This window comes from Patiria miniata, unplaced genomic scaffold (assembly GCF_015706575.1).
Source record: "Patiria miniata isolate m_02_andy unplaced genomic scaffold, ASM1570657v1 HiC_scaffold_6, whole genome shotgun sequence".
NCBI lineage: Eukaryota > Metazoa > Echinodermata > Asteroidea > Valvatida > Asterinidae > Patiria > Patiria miniata.
Genome location: NW_024037073.1, coordinates 17,868,933 through 17,887,854, shown reverse-complemented (window position 1 = coordinate 17,887,854; position 18,922 = coordinate 17,868,933). Strand labels below are relative to the sequence as shown.

The 18,922-nt window shown below is 41.1% G+C and overlaps 2 protein-coding genes across 5 annotated transcripts in view; one reads left to right on the top strand and one right to left on the bottom strand.

Annotated features, from left to right (window-relative positions):
* Positions 1-322: 322 nt before the first annotated feature.
* On the bottom strand, positions 323-6,068 carry LOC119743149 (Parkinson disease protein 7 homolog). The gene is made up of 6 exons (XM_038219516.1): positions 5,732-6,068; positions 4,348-4,449; positions 3,720-3,779; positions 3,046-3,115; positions 2,211-2,297; positions 323-2,107 (listed from the first exon to the last, which is right to left on the bottom strand). Exons 1-6 carry the CDS (start codon positions 5,978-5,980, stop codon positions 1,947-1,949), a joined length of 729 nt encoding a protein of 242 aa, XP_038075444.1. The 5' UTR covers positions 5,981-6,068; the 3' UTR covers positions 323-1,946.
* Positions 6,069-7,152: 1,084 nt separating this feature from the next.
* The window catches only part of LOC119742598 (forkhead-associated domain-containing protein 1-like), a 30,020-nt gene continuing 18,250 nt past the window's right edge, over positions 7,153-18,922 (top strand). Inside the window, exons 1-10 of one of the 4 annotated variants that reach the window (XM_038218708.1) lie at positions 7,153-7,488; positions 8,297-8,503; positions 9,493-9,847; positions 10,201-10,319; positions 11,357-11,611; positions 12,485-12,757; positions 14,546-14,626; positions 17,770-17,874; positions 18,205-18,312; positions 18,486-18,731. In XM_038218708.1, the coding sequence (XP_038074636.1) occupies positions 7,393-7,488; positions 8,297-8,503; positions 9,493-9,847; positions 10,201-10,319; positions 11,357-11,611; positions 12,485-12,757; positions 14,546-14,626; positions 17,770-17,874; positions 18,205-18,312; positions 18,486-18,731 (1,845 nt within the window). In that variant the 5' untranslated portion in view covers positions 7,153-7,392. Of the gene's footprint in view, positions 7,489-8,296; positions 8,504-9,489; positions 9,848-10,200; positions 10,320-11,356; positions 11,612-12,484; positions 12,758-14,394; positions 14,473-14,545; positions 14,627-17,769; positions 17,875-18,204; positions 18,313-18,485; positions 18,732-18,922 lie in introns of all 4 variants that reach the window. The other 3 variants (XM_038218706.1, XM_038218707.1, XM_038218709.1) reach the window with 3 other exon arrangements.

Here is an 18,922-nt window from a genome sequence, read left to right as displayed (position 1 = left end):
ATGTCGGGCACAGAAGGAATAAGATTGTTCTCTGAGTTTCTCCAATGCCAATTTAAACAAATTCAAATTTGAAACTTCCTGTAGTAAAAAAACAACTCTCCATTTACAATTATTTTTAGTACAAATTGAAGTACCATTTTTAGTACCATTTGAAGGAAAAAGGTAGTTACAAACTAAAAAATGGGCCAAAATTACTGCTTTTCATGAGCCATGCAGAAATGAACGAGAAAAAATTATATCGTAAGAGTTTATGGCTAGGAAGAAACTGCCAATTGACAGTAGGGGGCGCTGTTTATACCAGAGACACTGCGCTTCAAAGAGATGTGATAACTTGGAGCTAGTTCGATCAGCAATTTATTTAAAATTCTTGTCAGAAATCACACTACATATTATTTGATTCAATAAGAACGTTTGTCAAGGGACTGTCAAATCTCTGTCAACAGAGGGCAGCAAACACATTTTTTGGTCTATTTTTGTAATGGCAAAGGGTTGGCTGCTTTTATCATCAGCATTTTACATTTTACTGAAATTCCAAATTCTATTCCCCTGAACTAAATAAATCAGATAAATCTAATCCCCCCCCCCCCCCCGCCCCCACAATAAATAAATAATCAATTACATACACAAATCATTACAAATCACATTGAAAAAATGATTTCGCTAATTATAATTTATACAACAAAGAAATGACTAGAAAGGGATTGAAACCTGTGACCTTCAGAACAATGAATGGCGTACCGAAGTGTGACGTCATTTAGAACCAGAAAGTGTAGTGCAAACGAATGGAGCATGCGCGTATGTTGGTTCACGGGCTGAATCACGCGCTGATGTCTTTCACACACATTTTGTGCGCGTGACGTATTCACTTCGGTACTCCATTAAGATTAATTTCAAGATTGTTTTTTTTTCCAAAGAAATCCCTGCTTTTTGCAAGTGGCTTTTTATTGTACTGTACGTACCGTGTACAGCGAATAGCGCCACCTATTGTCTGACACTGACAGCAGCCCCCCCCCCCTTGATTAGCAGGAGGCCAAGTGACCGATGAAAAAATTGTCTACTTATCAGAACAGATGAAATTGGGAGCCCCCCCCCCCCATGAGAACCAAGGTTACCCCGCTCGTCTCCAGTACATTATTAAGAGCACTTTAGCCATCTTTAAACAAGAATCAAAGCGTGATCAAATTGAATGAATAATGACAAGATTAGCTACATGATTTCACATTGCAATTTCCACATTTCCCCCTCCCCCTCAAAATCGAACATGAAACACTGGGATTTTCAAACCTTTCACATTCAATACAGGGTGTCTATAACACCACTCTGACTACCAACATGCATAGAGTGACATATCAGTAAGAGAAAAATTAAATAAATATATTTTAGAGTTTAGAAAATTTCAAAGGGCTGCTAAGCAGAGAAAGCAGAGATTAGAAAAGTTTTTGATGTCTTGGCCCTCTGCAAATAAGCCAGTTCGGTATTCCAAAATAGTCTGGTGCACAACAAGATTCAACAAATTTTTTTTTCGGGATAAACGCGGCAGATAAATGCACACAAGGCTATGGGGGACGTGCGGTCGAAACGAGACGGAAACTTACGTTTGCACAAAAGTTTGGACACTCAAGACGCTAAAATACTTCGCTGTCCAAACGTTTTGTTTTTGCAAAATGTTACGTCGGAACACGATGATCTCTTCATTTTTGCTGGTACCCCGCTATGCTTTTGCATGCATACGATAAATGTTTATCCCGAAAGAATAATTGTCAAATCTTGATGTGCACATGCACAGTTGGAATACAGAACTGGCTTACTGGCTTGGCTCTCTGCCAATTGGCTTGGCTCTCTGCCAACTGGCTTGGCTCTCTGCCAACTGGCTTGGCTCTCTGCCAACTGGCTTAGCAGGTTTTCTTCCGCTTAGCAGCTCTCTGAAGTTCAGCCCCACGGTCACCTTATACTTTGAGCAGCATGGGTGGGATGAGGAAATCCGCTACTTCTTTGCCTTTGAGCGCCTCTACCAGGGCCAGGGCAAACTCGAAGGCGGTACCCGGCCCTCGGCTGGTGATCAGGTTGCCGTCCTGTACCACACGCTCCTCCGAGTACCTGTAGATCCCTGCAAAGGAAGTGACGAGACAAAACAATAAATACAACAGTGTGTATCACAATGAGGAATTCCTTGATGGCCGCTGTTGTCTCCAAGTACAAAGATTGCTCACCTGCTGCCACAATCTTGTCTTTGACTGCAGGATGTGAGGTCAGTGTCTTGCCCTTTGCAATGCCGTGGCTAAGAAGTGCTATCGGAGCTGGTGGAAAAAAAACACATAAATAGCTATAAGACTTAAGATAAAGTAGAAAGGTAACACCATGTGGAAAAAAATCTCTTCTTGAAAGAAGTGTAAATCTGAAAAGAACCAGTTGGTTGAGTGTAGAACTTGACATTTCAGCATCCAGTCACACCCCACTGCACACACACAGCCATAAAACCTCCAGCATCTTCCACATCTCATCACTCACCCTCCTGAGGACGGGCAGAGCACACTGTCCGAAACATCGAGTTCTACACTCAACCAACCGGTTCTTTTCAGGGGGCCGTATCATAAGTCCGACGCCTCATAGGTCCGACGCCTCAAAAGTCCGCAATTTCGGACTTATGAGGCGTCGGACTTGTGAGGCATAAAATTTATTTATTCCACCTCATAGGTCCGACGCCTCATAAGTCTGACGCCTCAAAAGTCCGACAACGGAAAAACGAGGCATTTAATTTGTCGGACTTACGAGGCGTCGGAGCTATGAGGCGTCGGAGCTATGAGGCGTCGGACTTATGGGCCTTTATTTGGTTAGGGGATGCTATTTTGTCGGACATATGAGGCGTCGGACTTATGAGCGGACCCCCTTTTCAGAACCACACTTCTTCTAAGAAGAGATTACTTTCCACATGGTGTTACCCGCAATCTTGCATGATTCCTGGAACAAAACTAGCGGATGTCATAAATGGACCAGTTTGGTTACATATGTATGAGGTAATTAAGTAGATCATTTTTAGCCACACACCTGCACAGATTGCAGCAACTATCTTTCCTCCGCTCTCGTGGGCCTTCAGTATTTCACCAACTTTTTCTGACTGCAAAATGAAATTGTCACATAAAGTGTATCACATTTTTCAATGTAATGTTGCTTGTAAACCGTGTTCGATATATGAAATCCATGTTTTGTACGTGGGTAACTCCAGCATGATGTAAAGTCCGTAACAGAGCTTTTTAAGAGCTCAGTGAATAAACCTCAACATGTTTTTTTCTAATCTTTTTCATTTATTATCTAGTAATGGACAAGGGGATTTACAGACCAGGCGTTTTGGATCATTTCGGTAAATTTTTAATTTGAAATCATGGTTTATTTGCTCTGTTACGGACATGACATTGCCTTTCATAACACTGGAATTTCCCACAAGATCGTAAGTTCCACACTCAGCACAGACAAATAGACTTTAATTTGAAAATTTGTTCTCACTTGAACTGCTTGAATTTATACTCCTGGGTAGAGAGAGGCAATTGTTGTAAAGTGTATTGCTCAAGGGCACAAGCACCATGTTCCAAACCACACTACAGCGGCTGGGATAAAAAGTACTGACTCCTTCAAAATATTTAACCACATTTGTGGATTGTGTACATTTTCATGATTAACATGCGACTGATTTTGGTTGCAAATTACACAACTTGACGTCTCACCCCAGCCAGATTTTGAGCTCCCCCGTTGCCTCCAGGCATGATGACAACATCGTACAGTCCCTGGAAACCAAACAGAAAACGATCATTAAAAATTCTTGATTGTTGTTGTCCAAGCTTGTTATTTCATTGATAACATTTGGTACGAGGGCACAATGTTTTGGAGAGTGCCGAAGCCTCACGGTCTGGTTCATCAAACTTTCAAAATCTTGTTGGCAATTCTGCAGGTTGTGGGTTTGAGTAAACCCTGCAAGAGAGTTTTGTGAGTCCTTTGGCTAGACACTTTGATAGTAAGTCTGCCCTGAATACTGCAAAAGGCATGATGCAGTGCAATGTACTTAAAGATATAGTCCATCATTTGTAATTTGTGCAAAATAACAAAACGAACTACTAATTTAAATTTCCTACGGTGCGTCTTTAAGACCTGGAAAGGCCTTCTTTCATTGATTACTTCAAAATGACAGCTTTCCAGAAAGAATAATTTCACAGGGAGTTTAGTCCACTTACTATCTTTCAACCAAGTATGTTTTTCAACAATAATTACGCCAGTTACTTTTCAGATGGCTTCAAATGATGGACTATAGCTTTAAAATCTGCTTTAATTAATGATACTTCAATCAAACCTGCATACCTGCTTGGCTGCCTCTTCCAAGCTTTTATCGGGGACGATGACAACATTGCGACTGCATGTGATTGGTTCAGTGCCAGACAACCCAGCAACTGTCACACTGATCTGTGCAAAACAAAACAACAGGAAGTCTAGTCAACTGCATTCTCATCAGATGAAAGTTTTACATTGAATTTTTATCATAAAAATAAAAATGAATAAAACTGCTGCAAACTGCCAACTGCATGACCTGAAATATACAAATTATTCTTGTTTAGTTTATTTTAAATTGTGTTGTACTAAAACTTTTAGAGAAATGCCCAAATTAGATATTGGTCATATTAAGTTGATCCCCTGATAATTGCATTAAAAAAAAGTAATTTGCATAATTGCAGGATTTTACTACACTTAATATTTTTTGAAGTTGAATAAAATAATGCAAAGCCTACTTATATCTGTATTTAGTAGTAGACTTTGAATTAGTCCGAGTAACTTGAACCCAACTCATCGCCAGACCATGTCCGAATGTTAAAAAAGGCGATAAGTTGGGTCCAAGTTACACGGACTAACTTAGAATAAGCCTTTTCACAATTTCAACTAAGCATGCGCACAACAGAAGTTGACAATTTATTTATGGGAGATAAACAAAGCAGATGAATGCACACAAGTCTATGGGTTCGCGGCAATCAAATCCACAATGTTTCATGTAATCGGAAAGAAGATGGAAAGTTTTGTTTGCACAAAAGATGGAGCAAACAATACATCTCAAACAATGGTGTCGCAAAAAAAAAATCAAAATTTTGCATTTAGGCCTACCCTTCAAAACAAGAACTTTTCTTTGATTATAGTTGGTGCCCGCACGCGTGTGCCATGTGGGGAACTGTTTATCTCTGGAAACAAAATTGTAAATCATGATGATGTGTGCATGTAGTCCGAGTACTTTGGACCCAACTTATCGCCTTTTTAACATTCAGACATGGTCTGGCGATGTTAAAAAGGCGATAAGTTGGGTCCAAGTTACTCGGACTATTGCGCATGTACGTATGTTGAAATTGTGAAAGGCTTATTGAATTTTGTACACAATCATCACTTTGTATTTAGGCCTATAGCCTCATAAATGTGTCAAATTTTAACTGGACTACCTCCGTAAATAAGTTTGATTTACTCCAGTAAATTGGCCGCATTGATGGCTAATCACATTGTACTTCCAGAATTAGAAGGCACTTCTCGTTAAGAGAGGTGCCTTCTATTTCTAGAAGTAATCTCATTGGTGTCAATAAATATATATCGATCAAAATTAAGCTTAAAATCTGGTCGAGTTGGTCAGCTCAGAAGTTTGTTAGCAAAGGGGCGTGTCTTTCATTTTCAAGAGGCGATTACTTAGACCTCCAAAAGCATTGGAACTAACTTGAGCCCGTCGCAACACATCGACAGAAATAACCATCTCCATTTCCTCGGCTCCCGCCGCCAAAATCAACAGCGCAGACATCCTGCTTGTCAGTGAGCTCGATCTACGCCTCGTATCCGTCGATTCTGTGGTAACAGAACCGCCGATTCCTGCGTTTTGATGACTGTTGTAGAGAGAGGGTATATCCGAAAATCGGCCAGATAACGCTACTGCAGCCTTCATGACATTGACTGCTAGTGCAAGGCGCATTATTTACTTTGCGTATGCGTGTACATAGTCGATACACAGCGCGTTCAATAATATAATGAGTGCACACTGTACTTCCGGTAAAATGACACTTGACACGTGCTACTTTCACCTGGTCAAAGTTCATGTTTATTTTCAAACGCATGTGTATTGTCATCTCATGAATATTCATAATTTAGATTTTCTCAATTTTCGGCATGTTCACGGACCGTAACATACAAAAAGGACATTATTTCTGAATCATGGGATTGCTGTTATCTGAAAACGGGCAAATTTGGGGCGAAAAATCTGTTATTTTGATTTACAACCGTTCCGCCGACAGAGGGCGCGTGACTGTTGATATGATGATCGTTTTTTTCGCGTTCCCTAGAAACCACGCGCAAGCGCACTCGGACAATGAATAAATACCGGTCATACTAAACAGCGTCAACACAGCGTCAACACACTCCAAAGCGTCAACACAGCGTCAACACAGCGTCAACACATCCAAAATGCATTAAAATTGACAAAAGCAGTATTTAACCCATAGAGTATGGACAGAAACAAGATTTGTGCTTAAACTCAATAGGTTAAACGTCTGAAAATCGCGATTTTTAGTTCAAGAAAATTGGCTCTCCGTGCCGCTCCGAAATCGGCTGCCGAACACCCGCCATGTTGCCTCAGTGGCAGCACGGACCATACCATTATTCTAAAGGGTGATAGCGTTGTACAATAAACCAACAGAGAGGGACGCGGCCGGGGTCGCCAGTGTTAAAAATATCTGCAAAGACTAACAATTTAATGCTGTGTTTACGCTGCAATTGCCTTTGTTGTTTAATTTTCTTTACTTGCTCGTTGGTATTTACATTATTGTATAATATTGCAAGACAAGATAATGTCATTACCTACACACCCCTACTTGAAATGGTGTAGTCCAAGCTTTGTGCGAAGTCAAGATGGCGGACAACGGCCGTGCAAGTTAAGGTCATTTTTTTCGCGTGAAAATACGATAATTTTAACAACGAAATGGAAACTCAATCCAATGGAAATTCTCTTTTATTGTATGTTTCACAATTATATGCCCTTTTTGTCAATTCAGAATGTGTTTTGGATGTGTTGACGGTGTGTTGACGCTTCTGTCATGTGTTGACGCTGTGTTGACGCTGTGTTGACGCTGTTTAGTGCGACCCATAAATACCAGTCAATTAATTTTGTGAACAGGTGAATTCGGGTAACGTAGCAGTGTTTTACACCCGGATTAACAGTATTTTGCTGGAAATCTGGACGGAACAAAAATGAAACAAAAGGATAACTGCCTCAGAGAAGCTTCAGTGATTCATCTGCAGGAGTAATTGTGGTGTTAGTCGAATTTTCGTCAAAGAATTTTCAGCTCTTTTCGTGCAATAAATTTTGCAAAAATAAAACTGCCTGCAAAAATGGTGAAGGGTTTTCTGAAGAGCTCGGAGGGTATTTTTCAACTCTCTCCTGGAGTGACAGTTATAGGAAGAGAAAACTGTGACCTTGTGATTGAGGTAAGTATAGACACGAGAAAATTGAAACTGAAAGACTTTTTTAATTAAATGGAGCTCCTTTAATGTCTTTACAATTTTAAACGAAAATGTTTTCAGCGAAACTAAATGAGCACTTGATAAGCAGCTTAACAACTTGATTCCAGCCGGAATCAAGTCAGTCCTGATTCTTGAAACATGGTAAAAACGAAAAATGTTTGATTGTTTTAACCATACATCCTGAGCCAATTGCAGGCAACTGCAGTAAAATCTTATTCTTCACTAATTCTAATCTGTTAGTGTTAGGTAATGTTTCATTTTATTTTTAATATTAATATTTTAATTTAAATACAAATTAGGCCTAGGCCTACAATTTTTTTTTGGCTGCAAACAAAAACACATTAAAAACAAACAAATAAACAAACAAACAAACAGAAAAGGCAGTTGCCTACATCAGCAATGTCAACATGGTCTGTTTTAGTTTGTTCTCAGTTGCTTTTTAGGTTGAATACATTATTTTGTTATTAACGGGCGTGTAACGTTTCCTCCAACAAGCTGATTTCCTCTTTTTTTTCACTTCACACGTATGCCATGAGAAATTGAAAAACACTGTATAAAATCTTGTATTTTATCATAAAGCTTGGAATTTCTTCTTTTTTTTTTGCTACTTTCAATTTGCATGCCAGTATTACAAAGTTTCCTTAATACTGCGAAGGGCAGTGTTATTTTCATAACATAAAATTCCTTACATTTAACATAAAACTTTCAAAAAAGAACTTTTTGAGAATTCAGATTAAAATCACATTATATTCATATTTCTCCTCATCTCCAGTCGCCCACCGTAGAAGTCCAGCATGCCGTCATTGAGTACAGTGACAGTGAGTCCTGCTACGTTCTGCAAGATCTGAACACAGCGCATGGGACGTATGTCAACGACTGCCGGGTCCAGAATGCCGCCGTGCGATTGGCTCCTGGTGACATCATCCGGTTTTCCTATTCCGGGTTCCCAATGGAGCTGGACGTGGAAGACGCCCCTCAGGTAAAAAGTGGTGACTCAGTAGGCCTAGGCCTAGTATGGATTCTTTTTCTTTGACAAACTGCATTGGTGTTAATCCCTATGAATGCAAGGTCAAAATCTGGTAGAAAGGTTGACGGCTCCTTTGGATACAAAAGAATCAGGAAATGAGTTGAAAAAATGGAAGAATCCATCTTGGAAAATTCGCCATCTTATACTTATAGAAAGAAGAAAAAAAAGGCCGCCTCCTCTCTTTTGTGTGAGTTTCTTCCATCAGGACGCCATCTAAGATGCCCTCCATGTAAAACCAACGGAAGGAAGTTCTCGTTCATCCCAGTGGCTTTTAGACTTATACACAACTGATAATTGTTTGTATTTTTAGGTCCATCATTTTACTTGTCATTTCATTTCATTTGATTCCTTTTTGTAATGCAACAATTGAACAGAAGGAGGGTATCATTATCATTATTTGAGTTGTCATTACTCCAGTGGCCATTAGACCATAAAATAATGGATATATCTGCATTTTATAGGTCCATCATTTTAAGTTTAATTTTTTTACTTGCCATTTTACATTTTATGTCATCATCATTCATCGTCTAATTATTGTTTATATAGTTATATTAAGATATTATGTTTTTAGAGAAGTTTTACACAAATTTTAATCAAGATAAGTACATGTTGTTCGTGATTGTTTTAAGTTTTATATATTTACTCAACTTGTAATTTACTTAGTGTTTTTAATGAGCTGTCCAACCATATGCAATTGCCTTTTCAAGGATAAATACATGTATTTTGAATTGAATTGAATTTTTGAAAAAGCCAAGACGAGAAACTATTTTAAAGAGCTTGCTTGAAGAACTTCACCAGCTTACTTGGATGAACTCAAATCTCCAACCTCCTAGTCTTACAAGAAGATCACTATCTTTGCTGGAATAGGCTGACTGATTTGAATCAGTTATTGCAGTTGATGCTTGAATTCTGAACCATGTATTTCTGAATGTCCTCAGCAGGTGTCCTACCCACCAGTCCAGCAGCGTCCAGCCTGGAGCTCCCCCTTACAGGTCATCAACACCCGCATCCCCATCACGGGCACCCAACAGCAGCAACAACTGCCCCACCTTGCCAACCTCACCGACTCCGCCTACCCGGCCGGCAGCGGCCAGTCACAGCTGCCCTTGATTCCCACGGCCCCGCCTGCTGCCACCCAGTCTCAGTCAACCTGGGCCACGCCTACCACCACGGCCAACGTGGTCATCCCGAGACCGCCCAGGCCTCGACCCAGCAGCGCTGGGACACGCAGGGGTAGCAGTGGCAGCCCGATCGTCAATAACAGCCCCACGAACAGCCCTCTGCCTCCAAGAAGAGGTTTGTTGTAACAATCTCTCTATGACTTGGCTTATATACCAGATAATTAAGTATAGGTCTCTGGCAAAAACGGCCATCTCTGTAGAAGAACTGCAACTGCGTATTTTAAGCACGCTTTGCGCAGTGTTGAAAATCTTCCAAACATGCGCGTATGTTGCTCGAAATGTGTTTGAAATACGACACAGCCGATGCGCGTAATGCAAGTTGACGCTCAAAATGCCGATGCGCGAAATGACGACACATAGGAAATGACGGCATTCGAGAGACACCTAAGTGAGGCATATTCAGTTTTACCAAGACACTGGCAATCTTTGTGACTGATTTGATTCTATATTTCCTTTGGTCATTTGTAGTGACCAGTGGTTGGGTGAGTACGGCCGGAGCCAGGACAGTGGTCACTTCACAGCAAGGGTCGGGCAGCCCGGGGACCCGGGCATCCCCAGTCAACGAGATGGTAGTACTGCACGAAAAGGTAGAGGGAAAATTCTACTTTTCTGTTCCTTTTGTTAGAGTAGTATACTTTACAATGGGCATGGTTCATGTTTTACAAAATATTAATGTTTCCACAAGAATGGGCGCCATGCACAATGCCAAAAAAATATATATAAAAAAATAGCTAGCTATTCTGACAGCCCCTACCCTAATTTTTTTATGGGAAAAATGAGAAAAAAAACCACCCCCAAAACATCAATTTCTACCTTTTACCCTTGACTACATGCAGACGCCTCCATATGATCGTACAAAAAAAATTAGGCCCCCCAAAAAAATTCCCTACCTACCCTATTTTCGAATGCGATGTGTCGCAAATATTATTGTAAATATGTTTGCAAATATTTGCAAAACTATTTGCAAAGATGTTTGCAATGTGTGATGTCCCTTTAGTGCCACCATACTTAATGGAGCAGACCCTCAATTGAGGAAGAAAAATTGCCACTGTTCTAGTTCTAGCCCAGGTTTTAAAACTGACCTTCCATAAAAAAAACATCCTTTATAAAACCTTTCTCTCAGCAAGCCTTGTGGAGACCCCAACTCCTTTAGGCCAAAAAAAAAAGTCTCCGGTTTCTGGTATGCGCGCGCGTCGCCGTAGCCATGCGCATCGGCAAAATGAAAAAGTTTTTTTTTCAATACAAGATGATGTTTCAAAACCGCCAAACTCACTGGTTTGACTGGAATTCTGCTGCTGCACAATTTTAACGTGGTTTTAGATGGGGTTATGATCGAGAATAAGATTTATGTGGCCTCTCTGGACTCCCATATATTTGCACTAAGTTTAGTCGGGCACCATTTGCAGTCATCAGCCGACATTTGAAGCCCCCCAAAAAAAAACAGTTAAAAAAAAAAAAAAAGCCGCGTCGCCGCACCACTTTTGGGGCAAGCTCCATACCAGAAACCGGAGACTTTTTTTTTTGGCCTTATATACACTTCTTATCAATTCCGTGTCTATGTATATATAAAGTCTCGTGGATGCAATCTTCAAGTAACAAATCAACTTTTCTTTTCTGGCATCAGGAGCAACGTCTGTTACGCATGGGCGACGAGATCAACCGCCTGGCCGTCTTCGAGTCTGAATCCCTCCGCAAGGATGGCGTCATCGCCCAGCTGAGGGATGAGATGGAAGCCATGGCTGCCGAGCTGCATCAGGGCGTCAGACCCACGGCGAGAGGGGACGCCAACAGCCACACCGTGGCCCTGCAGACCAGGGTGAAGGAACTGGAGGCTGATATACACAAGAAGCAGCTGGAAATCAACGCACTCAAAGAGCAGGTGGGTGGACAGACTTAGATCTTTAGTATTGAAAATAGTGTTGATGAGTCGATCACAAGTGCTCACAAGTCATCCAGGCCCGGAGGTCAGATACCACGCTATCCTAATGAACTATGACACAAGTATTCCTTTGTTATGTTCATCCCCTGTTACCCGTGACTGCATGGACTTGTCTTGTGGCAAAAGTTGCGATGGTCTCAACTACAACACTGAGTGAAGAAACGAACATCCCAAATAGAATCAGGTCAACTCAATTTTTAGGCAATAAAAATTCTCCCCTGTTTTTCAGAATGAAAAATTAGTCCTCCATATTTCTCTAGCAAAATTTGAGGTCACAATTCAAATTTTAAAAGAGAGTTTCTTCAACACTTTACAACAGAGAGTTATTCAGAATTTGAAGCCTTGGACGTGACTGGTGTATGTTCATGTGCATGTCTTTATTTGTATATTTTTGTGTTTATGTTTTGGGCCTTTCAGTACACATTATTGAGAGGCAAGAAATTTTCCAGACAGAATGTGCAAATGACTCATGAACACAAAAAATGACGCTGATATGTGAAACAGTTTAAAGTGGGTGCAGTCACGTCACAGAGAAGAGGCCAGTTATATACAACTCCTCAGCACATAATTTGGCTCAGCGCAGGAAAAATACAATAAGATAGAATAGGTAGCCTGTCAAATTATCATACATGTAGGCTGTGCATAGCTTGTAACTGGTCCCTATCAATTTTTTTTGCTTAGCTCACAGTTTGCCTAACAATATTTTCTTGCTTAGCAGCTCCGTGTGTACTAGCCCTGTTAGGTTAGATAATGGCGTGCAGCACTTTAACAGAGTACTTATGGCAAGAAAACTACTTGTAACTTTTCTTCAAGATGACAAAAATGCGTCCGGAGAGTTCCGATCCCATGGAGAACGTGGCCAACCTGCGCAGCTCCCTCATCCAGAAGGAGCGGGAGCAGACCTCCCTCAAACAAGAAATGGAACGGACCAAGAAGGAGAAGACCACAGCAAATGGGCTGGTGACCACACTGCACAGGGACATGGCCAACCGGGACAATACCATTTGCCGGATGAGGGGGGAGCTGGAGATTGTCAAGAGAGAGTTGAGGGAGAAGGAGGTGTCGCTCTCAGCCATGACAGCCAAGGTATGATAGGTCGTGCCTGAAAGTGGCAGTTTTGGTTACGACTGTGACCTATTTATACACGTCAATATGAATAACTGGAAGCCATGGCCATAAAACAGCCAATCAGAGTCCAACCTAAATTATGATTTCATTTTCTATTGTTGCAGCAATACTTAGCATTCTCTACTTATAGCATGAGTCTGTAAAAGAAAAAAACCAAAAAACCTGTATTAGGCCAAAAAAATAAATAAGTCGGTCTCTGGTCAGCGCGCGTCGATCTGTTTTTTTTTCCAAAATGTTTCGCGGTAGCTCCAACAGCGCCCTCTATTTCCGCACCTCCTCAATTTTTTTTACCAAAGAGCACCAAGGAATGGGAAATTGCACCAAGGCAAATGATCGAAAGCACCAAGGCAAATTATGGAGGACACCAATGTACATGAGGACACCAAAAAAGCAAAATAGTACCCCACCTTGTCTGTACAATCCAAGCTTGAAGAAAAAGAAAAAAAAAGCAAAAAAAAAAAAAAAAAGCCACGTGGCCGCGTCAATTCCGGAACTTTGGTCTGACCAGAGACCGAATATATATTTTTTTTGGCCTTAGAAAGGCACAGTAGAAAATTCCAAACAGGCTCAGTAATTTGCTGTAACAGACAAATTTTGAATTAGCTTTGATACTGAGGCTCTCACTGCTAAGCCATTGTATGAATTGAGGACCTTTTCTTTTTTTAATCCTCTCAACAAAGACAGCCAATTTGAAATTGATCTATTAAGACATTTTGGAACCATTGGCAGTTACCCGAAAACGTACCTACCATATTATGAGAAAAACCTCGCTCAAAGTGAAGATTGGAATGGTACCAAATACCCTGTGAAATGATTTTGTCAGAAATGATTTTGATTGAAAGAAAGAAATAACTGAAGATGATCTTAAAAAGTGTGCGTTAGCAACGGAATCCAGTTACGAGACCCCAAAATTGTACGGATATTTCTTTTTAACTCTCTTATGCAAACATACATTCTGTAGAGAGTCACTGAGCTAAAAGTTCAACAGGTTAGTTGTTATGCATCGTTAGATTACCTAAGCCTTTTTCACACTACAGCTTCTCAACCCGGGTTGAACTCAACCCTGGGCGAACCCAGTGCCGCCCCGGGTTGAGTTTTTCATTTTTCAACCCTGCGTTCAACCCCGCATCGTTTCACACTTGTTTCATGCAAATCAAGCTTATCATGCTCAGTTACTACTGCTTTGAACCCTGGCAAGAATTTCAACCCGGGTTGAAAATCTCCACCCTGGTCTGGGGCAGGGTTGAGTTCAACCCGGGGGCGAAATCTATCTCGGGTTGACACAGGGTTGACGCAGGGTTGAAATTCTTCAAGTGTGAAACGATGCATGTTTGCAACCCTGGGTCAACCCTGAGATTTGTCTAGTGTGAAAAGGGCTCTACAGCTTGAGCAATTTGTGGCCTAAAAAAAAAAGACAAATGTGCGAAGAGCAAATGATGCCATGTACTTAGGAAATGAGAAATCGTTTGGATGTCCACTATCCACATTTTCAGGCTTTAGCCAAATGTTGGAAGGCAGTGGTAACTGTTCCTTAGTCACATCTTCATTACGCTTTTTTGTCATCTCAATAATCTCCCTGTCCTCATCGTTCCCAGTTCTCGAGGTTCCGAGAAAACAAAAAACACGTGGAGGAAATGGCCGCCCGGAACAAGGAACTCATGAGCCTCAAACACGTAAGTCTCTCCCGAGTGCAGTGTGTGGAAACAGAAAAACCCCATTAACGCGGCTTGTTTTCTTGTTCACTAGTTGATGGATTCGGAAGTCGGTAATACTCGGCTGCGAGACGAGCTCTCGCGCAAGGACCGCGAGGTTCTTAGGAGCACCGATGTAAGTTTTAACGTGGCTGTTGCAGGTCATGAGATGTAGATCGCAGCTGACACATGTGCCGTCGCATGCCTAACCCCCTGGCCTTTGTAGACCAACTTTGCAATGGAAAGTCTGTCATCGGTCTCAATTCTAGAAATAGAGTTTGAATTCTAGAAATAGATGTAGCTCCTGACAAATAATAGAACGTGATAGTTGTATGAAAACACTGCTAAAGAAGCACTGAGTAAAACAAGAAAACCTAGTAGAAGCATAACAGAACTGAAATGACCATCACTGCCGAAGAGGACCTAACATTTTAAGTAAAGTGAGTCTGTCAGGCCAGTGTTTTTCTCCGGTTTCCTTGGCACAAAACAACTGAGAATATTTCTATTCCCCCTGGATGGGATGCCAGTCCATCGCAAGTTACTCCCAAGCTAATGCAGGTACCCATTTGTACTCCTGGGTGGAGAGAGACAAGTTAGGGTGAAGTGGCTTGCCCAAGGACACGACATATGACCAGCAGCTGGATTCAAACCCCTGAGTCACGAACCCTATCCGCTAGACCAAACTCCCCTGAACATTTTTGAAGTTGTGGTTTTGAGTTAAACATAAATATCATGCCCTCAACAAATTTGCACTGGTTTAATTCACACAAAAAAAGAATTGAATTTCTTGAAAGTGTAAGTATTCTCTGAGCTGTTACTTCAACAGGTTATTTTATCATTCCGTGTTTTGGTCTTTGAGTGCTGTTGCTTCCAAGCATTGAAAAAAGATAAAATGGTGCTGTGATCTATAAAGTTTATGCTTTTATATTCCACTGTCCACGTTCCATTAGCACCATTTGTTGAATGCTTCTGTGTGTCTTAATTTGCAAAAAAGACAACCAAAAAACGCACACAAAATCCATTAGCAATTTGTTACCTTTGAAAGGAAATACTAAAGATTTGAGATATCTTTTCCGACTTAACTGCTCAAGTTGGCGGCGCAGGACGTTTACAGCATCTTGTTGCATAGTTGGTCCACAAACAGCCATCGTCATCCCATGCATATACTGAGCTAGCATTCATTGCCATTTGTCTCATTGCGAACTGGATGATTGTCGTAGGTCGTGGTCTATTCGGTGCGTGCATGACCGGTAGAGGGGGTGTTGTTCTTATTCCCTGCTTGATGTGAGGCATGTGCTGCTTGAGGTGCTACGCTTTAAAGTTGGTGTTGGTCTGGCAGTTTTCCGTAGATATTACTGACAGAAAAACCTTGGTCATATGCAGTGTACTTCAAGCCGTTATCGGCCAAAATCTATGAAATATTTAGGGTGCATTCGACTATAGCTCACCCAGGTCGACTCAGGCTAGCCCCATGCCATTTAATTAGCTCTGGCGTCATTTCCGTGGCTCACCCAGGCCAGCCACCACAGACTCTGCTCGTGGAGCAGAGTCATTGGTGGAAATGCGTCACATGCATGCGTTGTTCATTCCTCATCAGAGAACATTGACAATGTGCATTTATGGATATAATCCTACACATGTACATGTACTGTTAAAGAGGTTGTGGAATGCTCGAAGACATTTCCGTCATTTTTCGGGTATATGTAGCCTAAGGTGTGATGAAATAAAAACGACTATTGTTTCTGTCATAAAATGAGTACAAAAGGTACTTTTGAGAGCTGTTTTTCAAGTCCTGTCATGCCTGTTTCGACGCGAACCTGCAATTTGTGTAAAAGTCGTCGTTGCGGGCAGCAAACAAAACACAGTAAATCGTGACGTAATAAACAGGACTCGTTTATGCTACTCTGCATCGGGAGTCCTGTTTATTACGTCACGATTTACTGTGTTTTGTTTGCTGCCCGCAACGACGACTTTTACACAAATTGCACGTTGGGGTCGAAACAGGACCTGAAAAATAGCTCTCAAAAGTACCCTTTGTACTCATTTCATGACAGAAACAATAGTCGTTTTTATTTCATCACACCTTAGGCTACATATACCCAAAAAATGACGGAAATGTCTTCGAGCATTCCACAACCTCTTTAATGCATTCAGTACATGCATTACGTCGAAAACATACATCATTTTGCTTAACATATTTTTACAATGCAAAGGCTTTTGTCTTGACTTTGTTTTTTTTGCCTTTTGTCTTTGTGTTAGCTTTAGTAGCCATTGTTTTGTTGCTTATTTTTCTGTTTGTGCGGATTATGAAATTTGTGTTATAGTATTGTGGGAGACATACATGTATGTCCATAGTCTCTGTTATCGTGGGAAAAAAATATTCTTCTTGTTAAATTATTAAAGAAAACTGCTCATTTTACATTTAAACATTGCCTGCTGAACTTTTAGGATTGGTTGTTGGATGCTCCAATTTCATTATTCATTTTTCGCTATAAATTTGTTGGTGTGATTTTCTTTCATTGTTTCATTTCAAAGCTAATATCTTACATAGTTATGAAGCTATATATAGCAATTCGTTTTGAAATTTTGTAGATTAAGTGTTTTTGTATAGTTCTTTTTAAAGTGCCATGGCCCAAAATACAGAAAATTTATTCAGTAGTGACCAGTGAATGCCTGCGTGAAAGCTGACCGACTTGTCAGAATGTTACAACATTTTCAGCAGTTAAGAAAAATGTGGTTAAAATTTGGCAATACACCAATTGCATTAAGCAGCCATCTTTGAGATTTTCCTTTTATTTCAATTCAGTAACAATGAATATACAAAAAAAAATTACTTTGCGTATTCTTGGGTAACAAAAGCGCACCCCTCAAAGATGGCTGCTGTGCAAAGGGTCTATGGAGGTGTGATTCAGGGCAAAATGGACCCCGTGCACGAACAGAGAGGGCGCTTTTTTACCGCCTTTTAGAGTCAAGTTGGAGGGACACACCGCGTGCACTTTCTGGTTCACGTGCGCATAGCGCGAAGTACACACATCCTTTTTCTGAATGAGCACAGAGCCATAGCGTCTTCGTGTGAGCATCAGGCGTCGGCAGCAATGCGTTCCAATGTCTCTTTCAGCGGTCTCCCCCAACTCTCCTTTTCTTACCGTTGAGGGGGTACTTGTGCACGGAGCCCATAGTTTAACCTAACTTACTCATCAAATTGGCTGGCCCTTAATACATTTGAATTCTACACTTCTATGTAAATTTCATCCTATTTGTCACTGCTGCTCATTGCAGAAACTGCGATCGTCTGAAACTCGGGTTGGCGAGCTGACACATGAGATGGAATCTTACAAGCAAGACATTGAGAAGCTGAAGAAACACATCGAGGAAGAAAAAGAGGTTCGTCTACTGAAGAAAAAAAAGTAGTAGAGGGCTGTAAAGGCCTTGGGACTGAGCCAGGAAAAGAAATCAATTTGTTCCTCTTCCATTTATAATTTTATGTCGAAGAAATTGACAACAAGTATGTTTTTCTACAGTTGTAATTGGAAAACATTCCAATTTGCATAGAGTGGTAAAGGTGATAAGGTACCAGCCAAAGTGTCACGTATATTGCTCTTGACTGGTTACCAACTGAATTTTGCCCAGCAAGAAACTACAGAAGCCAAGAAGTGAAGCCGTTATGCAGTAATTTCATTGATTTTATTTCTTTTCCATTTTCTCCGATTTTAGATGGAGGAGAAGTATAGATCGGAGCGAGACCATGCTAAGGCCCAGTTTGCTGAAATGCAGCGACTGGAGAAGACGTCCAAGAGCGACGTTGAGCAAAGTCAGAAGAGGGTAGGAATCCGTTCATTTCCTTCCAAGAATCAGCTAAGCATCTGTTAAAGAATAATCCTGAAGATAAAGTCTTAGTAAATTGTCTTGCCCAAGAACACAAATGCAATGAATTCTTTTGTGGTACTACAATACACATATTCAGGTCTTCTGTACTTTACCAATTTTCTTCTTAGCTTGAGCGGTTCCGGACCCGCATCATGCAGACCACCTTCTCTGCGCCAGGCTTCAAGATGCCGGACCCAGACTCAGCCGTCAGCGACGACACCATCGTGGAGACCATGACCAAGCTGATCGAGGACCGGACGGATGGCAAGAACAAACTCCGTGAGCTGAAGGAGACAAACAAGGCGCTGGAAGCCTACAAGAAGGACTCCAAGACCAACTCCAAGACACTCAAACAGCAGATGGTGGCACTGGAGGTGAGATGATGATTCTAGACAAATCAGTGTCCATTCCAAACAGAAATCTTTGGCTGTGGGGAACCAATAATGGACTCCAGCAAGCTTGGATACATTAGCTTGATGTTCAGCTATTGAACCCCCTACTCTAGCATCCTGGCCAAGTAAATGGACTGTTCACAGAAATTTGACTGTTCAAAATGTATGGTGTT